The 8,278-nt window shown below is 47.0% G+C and overlaps 1 protein-coding gene across 4 annotated transcripts in view; it reads right to left on the bottom strand.

The window, feature by feature from the left end:
* Window positions 1-1,702, bottom strand: part of LOC143899662 (growth factor receptor-bound protein 14) — a 251,125-nt gene extending 249,423 nt beyond the window's left edge. Inside the window, exons 1-2 of one of the 4 annotated variants that reach the window (XM_077410092.1) lie at window positions 1,360-1,696; window positions 1,140-1,267 (exon numbers count right to left, since the gene is read on the bottom strand). Coding sequence is in view for 3 of the 4 variants with exons in the window: in XM_077410091.1 (XP_077266217.1) it covers window positions 1,140-1,267; window positions 1,356-1,361 (134 nt within the window). In the remaining variant the exon portion in view is untranslated. Of the gene's footprint in view, window positions 1-1,139; window positions 1,268-1,355 lie in introns of all 4 variants that reach the window. The other 3 variants (XM_077410091.1, XM_077410093.1, XM_077410101.1) reach the window with 3 other exon arrangements.
* Window positions 1,703-8,278: the final 6,576 nt, after the last annotated feature.

An 8,278-nucleotide genomic window follows, 5' to 3' on the forward strand; every position in this document is an offset into this window, starting at 1 on the left:
TCGACAATTGGATTAGCCCCTGTGATCCGATTAAACCGAGCGACCGTCGATCGATGCTGTTTACAAACAGTGCGACGGCGGCGACGGCGGCTGGTAGCTGCTCTCGAGACGATCGTCGAGGGCCGCGTACTCACCGATCGATCTTTTTTAAATCACACGAACGTTTCGAAGCCTAGCTATGACTTTGCGATTTCAGTGCCGCGCAAGTTATCGAACGAGCGGGCAGCGAGAGAGACAGAGAGAAAGGAAAAAAAGCGAGAGAGCCAGAGCTTCGGAGCATACGAAAATAACGTGAACCTACATTCGCGAATGCAAATGTGGCGAGCTCGAGAGCTCTCGTGTCGATAATCTCTCCGGCAAACAACCCTTACGACTCAAACGGATCGTGGTCGTTAGTTAGTTTACGACAATTCTAATCGAGCGTATATACGAACGTACGAATGACACTGTAATCCTGTCGAACCAACGCAACGGGGCAAACTTAAACTCACCCCGGAAATTTAACTTATCGTTATGTTGACGCGAACCGCGGGCGACAAGGAATGGGGTCGTCGGCGTGGCCGATCGCTCCGTCCGAGGAAGCTTCTCTGTCCTCCGGGTAAAACGGCGCGGCGTCCTGGAAAGTTTGGGAAGGGAAAAGGGAGAATCTCGCGCGTTTTCCGCTTTTCCCTCCCTCGTCTACCCCGCGCGCCGCTAATGACCTGAAAACCGCCAAGATATATGGCGGGCTCGCATATTAACGTGGAAGAATGCCCGCGCGCAGTCCAGAGAGATAGTCGAAAGTGGAAAAGGTCGTGCGCGAAGTCAGACGGGCAGAGCGCGGGGAGAAACCACGGCGGCTTTTCCAGCGGCCGTAACTACTCCGACTCTCCGACTCGCTTCCCGCAGGATCGGAATATAATCGCGTCAATTCTTCTCTCGTTCCCTCTCTTTGCTTTTTTTTTCCTTTTTCCCTCCCTATAGATTATCGCGTCGTCGTCCCGTATATAATGCACGCGCGTGTCACCGGCCAATATCTCACGCTCGCGTTCGCAACTAATACGTGTCACCGTATACGAAGTTACCGCGCGCACGATTATTATGAGAGAAAGAGCCAATTTACATTACGCTTTCCTTTCCACTCTTACGTAAACACTCACTCGTCCTCTCGTCCTCTCGTCCTCTCGTCCTCTCGTCCTCTCGTTTTCTTTCCTGCGGCCTCGCCGCGGTCCAGGGGCGATCGGTTTCCCGCGCCTCGTGCACTGCCCGTACTCCTTCGACGACGCGACTTTAAAGAATCGCAGAGATCGCTCTTTCAACACTTCACTCACTTAAATTTTCGCCCCGCATATATATATATATATATATATACATACATACATCAATCTACACTCGGACCGTCACGCTGGTGGTTGTTGTCGTGCGACGCGCGTCTCTTCCTCGCCGCGGAACTGTGTCATCTTCCACGGTATAGCCGCGCACTCTCGATCGCGTAACCGAACGGGGTAACAGGACGCGGGGCGTCGCGAAACGTCTGACGCTAGATCGTCGCGGCGAGAGACGCGACACGTGGCACCCGCTGCGCGGCCGTCTTTTTCTCTCGCGTCTCTTTAATCCGCCGAGGCTGTTGTGTGTATAGGGACCGGCATGATCCCCGCGCTACCACGCGTAAAGCCAACCGCACGATCCTAACGGGCCGAGGTCGCGTCGCCTACTGCGAGGTCTGCGAGACGGCGGCGCGAGGCGCGAGGCGTCTCACAACCTGCCCGCCACCATCCGCATACGCCCGAGCCGGCGTGCGCTGCGTGACGTCGCGACGCCCACGCAAGATCGGGCGGGATGCGCGCGCGATCGCTGCGATCAGTCGCGATTTCACGCGCTCCACGATCTCTATACCTGACATGAACGATGGACGATCTAGCGATTGGATAGAGACAAGGACAGAAAGAGAGAGAAAGAGAGAGAGCAGTACGACTCACGATCACTCGTGATCGTCGTAAGAATAAGCCTTTTAATTTTATGTGTTGATTGGAGCAAGATCGGCCAAATTAACGCCGCGTTACGATTCGTGGATTCGCGTATATGATAAACCGTAACGAACGTAAGTAACGCGTGAAATTTCTATCTTGGAATTACGTAATAATACGAATAATTGAAGATGAATAATTAAGCGGATAATCAAAAATAAGCAATTAAAATGTAAATGTAAATAAAGGATAAATAAGGTGCGTAAACAATAAATAAATAAAAATGCGAAATGTAAAATTTATATTGATTATACATTAGGAACTGGTCGCTTAAAAAAAAATATATATATATATATTTACAATACATAAATACGTATGTCGAGTACTGGTTTTTAATGATATGCACGCCGAATCTCCGAAATGACGCAACGTCATATATCGCGCTATATCGTTTTTTGTCGCATCGGCCGTCGCGCGCAGCGATGGAGCGCGACGAGCGATACATTATTTCGCGGCGGATTACGGACTTAGGCGTTAATTATTAATCGTCAATTGCAATTAGCGCCGCAGTTGCAACGTATCCCGATCGATAACGCGCGCCTCAGAATACAACGCGCGCGCCCGGCGCTCGTAATTTTATTTCGTACGTCGTACGTCGATGAAATTATAATCTACATCTACGCGAAATGACACGCGTGTTGGTATCCTTTTCTCTCTCTCTCTCTCTCTCTCTCTCTCTCTCTCTCTCTCTCTCTCTCTCTCTCTCTCTCTCTCTCTCCTTCGACGGTCTCCGTGGAGCAAAATACGCGAAATATGTAGATGCGTCGCGCGACGCGACTCGACGAATGAATCTCGTTGCACAGGCAACCGTCGGAGAATCGCGCGAAACACTGGTAATTCTACGGGCACCATTAATAATTCGTCGTAGAGCCGTCATATACGGAACTTCAGATATGGTGATGTTCCCGCTAGAGAAAATTCAGGGGATTCGTTAATCAAATTTCGCGGCGACCGGGGGATCCGGAGGCGACGTCGTGAAACATTTATATACGTATCACCGCTATTACCTCGGGGAATATGCGGAAACTTTCTCCTTAAAAAAAAGGGGAGGAGAGAGAAAAGGAATAGGAGAACACAAAGATTACCTTAACACGCCGTTAAGGTAATTGCGAGAGTAAACTTAAAATATTAACGATAACGAAATCCACATTGCGGAAGTATTCGACTCATATAATGCGCATATAAGGTAAAGAAATGTACGTGAGACGGTCGTTTGGCGAAATTAGATGAGTCCACATTTCTATGAAAATCAGTCGCCAGTACTATATATCAAGGCAACGGCTCCATTTCCTGCTCAAATAACATTATTTCGAATATTCCCTGTGCGTTTCGTGAGTAAATATACGTCGAATCTAAGAGCTATTAAGATAGATATACATGAACAATGAGCGAACGGCGAACGAGCGTACTTTCAGCACGAACGCGTAAAAGAAGCGAATACAGATACGAATATCAGAAATTTCGCAATTTTTTTTTCCGTTGTTCATTATCTGAACTTGTCTTCAAACAGATAAAAAATGAAATAAATAAAAGATCGAAACGTGAAATGAGGAAAAACGGGTCACGATCAATAATTTAACATCGAATCTTGTATGTTGAATATTAAATATTTGCGGCTCTCTGCGGCTGAATCTGCGACTTAATTTCGCGTCGCGCAAAATATAGCGCGTTGTTTACTTGCACTTTGCAAGAGCGCGTGCAATGAGCGTACGTTTCCAATCGACGGCGGCGGGCTACAGTTTGCACGAAGGGACGTTCGCAGGCTAATTAGGTGGATTGCGCGGAGGAGCTCGGATCCGCGAGCGCGGAACGGATTATCGATCTCTCACGCGGTGGATAATAGCGAATCATCCGTCTCTCTCCTTGTGTCGTTCGGTGACGACAATAGTTTCTCGCGGCACAGCTCCTTGCGCCCCGCAACGCTACTTTAACCGGGGAAGCGAACTTCTATATAACTTCGTTGGCGGATAGAATTGAGTTTCTGCGGCTCGAGATAAACGGCCGATGCGAAGCGTCTAGCCTGGGATATTATTTTAAACGTCATTGACTCTCGATAAGAAGGCTTAACATTTGGACCCCGAAGCTCCTCCATCCCACTTCGCGCCTCTTCCTCTCGTCCGCTGGAGAGGCGCCGCGTCGGCGAGATAAAAAAAAAGGAACGAGCTCTCGTTAACTGACGAAGTGTTTACGTGAATTCGACTAATGTTGGCACGCCGTGTCATTTTCTAATCGGAACACGTTTTTCACACATATATATTTACGAATTAAACAATGGACAAATGTATTAAATTAATTGAGCGATTGAAGAAACTAAAAAAAAATCCTGCAGCGTTCACAACGTTTTGCCAGGCGATTCACAAACTCTCCGTTTCATAACTTTCAATTAACAATTATTTCAACGAGGATCGTCCAGAAGACCCGCGTTGAACTATTCCCATCTGCGAAGTCTCTTGATAAAGAGAGCCAAACGGTAGAGTCGGAAGACATTCCGCAAAACATTTTTACTCGCCGTTTTCCGCGCGTAAGAGGATTAAATTAAAATGCTAACATCGAGAGAAATCGCTTTCATCTTTATGAGATTGCCCGGCGTACGCTTTGCAAGCAAAAGGGGAAACGCAGGAGGGAAGGAGTAGGAGGGGGAGAAGGAAAATGCAACGCGGACGCTCCCGGTACTAGCAGCGGGCGAATCGATCGATCGAATTATCTCGCTAAATCTGCGCGAGCAGAGAGAACCGATACACGCGGCTCTCGCCGAAGATTTCCATGTCACGAAATGCAGTCCCATTCCGCGCCTAATTGACTTCGTTAACGCAACCGATCGCAGAACGAGAGGTATAGAGATAGAAAGCGGGGGGGGAGAGAGAGAGAAAGAGAGAAATGTACTTTACAACTTGCGCTGACAATTGATGACGGTTCATCGTACACTCAATGTTATTATCGGTTGGTCTCGCGTAATGAAGTCCCCGCGCGGAACGTGATAAACGATTACCGATCTTCGGCGGAACGCAGCGGCAGACGTGCGGACCTGCACGGACGAACGGACGGATGGACGGGCGGGCGGGCGCGCGGGCACACGCAAATAAACGCCGTGATTAACCGGCTTACAATTAGGCTTACGACGACAAACACGCGCGCAAACTGCGCAATCCCTGGCGCGGTCGCGGCCGCGGCGAACCACCTGATGATTCGGCAAGATTTCCGCGGGTGATCGCGTCATGGACGATTGCATATTATTCCGCGGCCGTGGCCATACTTCACTCTCGTCCGCGTATATTTGGGATGGAAGGGGCAGAGCGGGATGAAAAATCGTTCGCATAATGCATCGTATTTCCATTAAGCGCTGCGAATAAATATGTTGAGCGCGCACGAGAATATACGAGAAGAGAGCCAAACAATCGATAGACCGATGGAGATATTTTCTCGGCTCTGGGAATTAAATTCCTCTAAGTCTAGCAACGAGAAGTATAAATAAGATTCGAGTAACTTTTATCTCACTTTTTTATCTTTCTCTCTCTCTCTCTCTCTCTCTCTCTCCCCCCTCTCTGTCTCACCCTCTGTCACCGAGGGCTAGATTTATGTGCGGAAATAAAGCATTCGTGCAATATACCTGATACGGAAGATCGATAATCGAGAGGAACGAAAGGGGAAGAGATGCCCGGGGTTCGCCGGCTCTCAAAAATCGATTTTCATCTTCGAGAAGGCGGGATGGGAGGCGCGTTTTCTTCTCATTTGCGTAAAGTGCTTTCCGCGAGCGTATCCGGCGCATTATACATCGCGAAAAGCGGTCCCGGAAGGGCCGTTCACGATAATTTATTGCGCGGTTCTCGGCATAAACTAGTTTGCGGAGATGCGACGGTTTCAGTACGGAACTGCAATGCCCACGGATACTCCGGATTACATATGGCTGCAAGATCGCCGATTGGAACCCCCAAAAACCATACTATGCTGCAGACCGTAGGATGATTTGAACAAGATGCTTTCAGTTCTCTTACGTGAAGTTCTTGTGTATTTTTGGCATCTGCATTTTCCGCGTTTAATCGCAAAAGCTCTTTTCAAGTAAATCAAAAAATTTAGAATTCTTTGAAGGAGGGTGGATAATTAAAAATTTATTAATTATAAAAGTTGTCACTTTTATTACGATTGATATTTATTCTACATTCGTATAATTATTATTATTTATTCATGCACACATGCGTCGATCGCTATTGACTTTCTAAAATTTCTATCAATTACGTTTTGTAATTCAGACTTTTAAACTCTCACAGTAATAAAATTAATAGACCTCAACAGGGAATTAAAAATCGCGGGACGTTGCATACGACGTACTTAAATGTGACTTAAGATAGAATATAGATTAGAGAGCATAAAGAAGTGGATGCATGCCAGCAGTTTTCTCCGTACATTATAGCATATTTTATCGCATTTTTCGAGCTCGTTGACTTATCATCAAATGTTGCGAAAGAAGCTTGACGGGCTCTCCGGCTGGCTCGCGATGAGATTGATGACTGCGCGCTGACGCACTAGAAACTCTCTCGAAGAAAGAATCCGCGCGGCTTATCGAAAGACACAAAAAACAAAAATTCGTGGCCCGCGCCACGAGCACCACGCGAGAAGCCGCGCTACGAAGAAAAGAATCCGCTTGCGCACGACGAGTTTTACAGAAGCGAACGACTCGTTACGCGCAGCACGCTCCGGTCACGTTCAGTCAAGGAGGTCGTGTGAGCTAATATGTGACACCGGCGAATATGATATCAGTCGATCGTCCCTGTGTGTGACGGACGGTAAATTTATAAAAAGAGATTGCGAAAGAGACGCGAGAGTGCTCTTTATAAGAGCGATAAAAGAGCGCTGACGGGACGCTGAGTGTCATTAAAACGCTTTCATCTTATTAAAATGTGAAAAAAATTACATAAAGGTTCCGATAACGCTGTCTCGCGTGTCTAGATATCTCTAAATAATTATGCTTACGATATAAGAATTCTTATTGTCAAATAAAACGAATAAAAGTATTCAAGAATTTCTTGTTAATTATGCATGTTATGCTGAGATAATGACGCGCCCACTCTTTTCATCGCGCGAGGCTCGCGATACGTATAGATAGATTTACAAATGTTTTTTTCATTCTTTTTTTTTTCGAAAAGTGCTTATCTGGTAATATTACGGCATTTTGCGACGCCCACCGTACCGAGCGGTGCAACAACGTTTCATTTGGTGTCGTGTGTTTAGAGATCGGATTGCATGTGTCACAAAAGACGACTAATATGCAATACGCCGACATAAGCGAGAATCGATCTGATAACTCTTCGCGTGAAAGCAATCAGGCTGAAAATCTACGCTAATAAAGATCGACTCAGCTCGTTAGAATACCGGTAATATTATTAACTGCGTCGACAGCACCCCGATGAACGAATTTCTTTATATGTCATCAGAATATTTCCCGATGCGTCTCTTGCTCATTATTTCGTAGGTAGAATGAATACGCAAAGCACGCAAAGTGTAGGATGGGATACAAACGTAGATCGAGACATGCAGACAATTGTAAGTGATGGATCCTAGGATTCATCGTGGTAATCATACGTCACCACTTCCGGAAATACACCTGTTCCGCTCCTAATCAGCAAGAACGCTTCACGAAATACGGTTTAAACTTCAGTCTCTAGTTGCCCTATACCGGCCGTGCGAAATTTGCATTTAATGACAGTAGTCAGCGGTGCGGGACAGGATGTGCAGAGACGAGGTGTTTGGCCGAAGAGGGTGCGATGGTAATTTCGCGCCCTTACGGCGCGCTGCGATTAAAAGAGTCGAGTACACACACATATAGGGGGGAAATTAATTTGAATAACTAACGTATAAGTACTGGTAAGGTTCATTAGAAAAAAGTGTACACGCCCCGTAATGTGCGTGAAGAGCGAAGGGTCAAAGGAGGTTTCTTCCCCTCGCGGTAGACCCTACGACATTTTTTGTGTATTTTTTTTCGTCAGACAGCCGCACGAAGGCGGTCGCGCCGCAATGTTGGAAGAAAAGTCGATAAAAATACCATTAAGATCCCTCGGCGAATATTCCGCCGGCATTATTGTGCAATTTGCTCGAATTACGCGAATCAGCCGCGTCTTTCTGCCCCAACACGCGAAATGGCTTGCCTTACCCGGCAAAAAAAAGAACGCCATTTAGCGTTTGTACGAATTTAACGGCCGCCATGATCTTAACTAAACGAATTACGGAGGAGCTTCGCTTTGGCGCGCGTATCGCACGCGAACGTCCTGTTTAACGCG

This window comes from Temnothorax americanus, unplaced genomic scaffold, assembly GCF_048541705.1.
Source record: "Temnothorax americanus isolate GAGA-0224 unplaced genomic scaffold, ASM4854170v1 Scaffold28, whole genome shotgun sequence".
Classification (NCBI taxonomy): domain Eukaryota; kingdom Metazoa; phylum Arthropoda; class Insecta; order Hymenoptera; family Formicidae; genus Temnothorax; species Temnothorax americanus.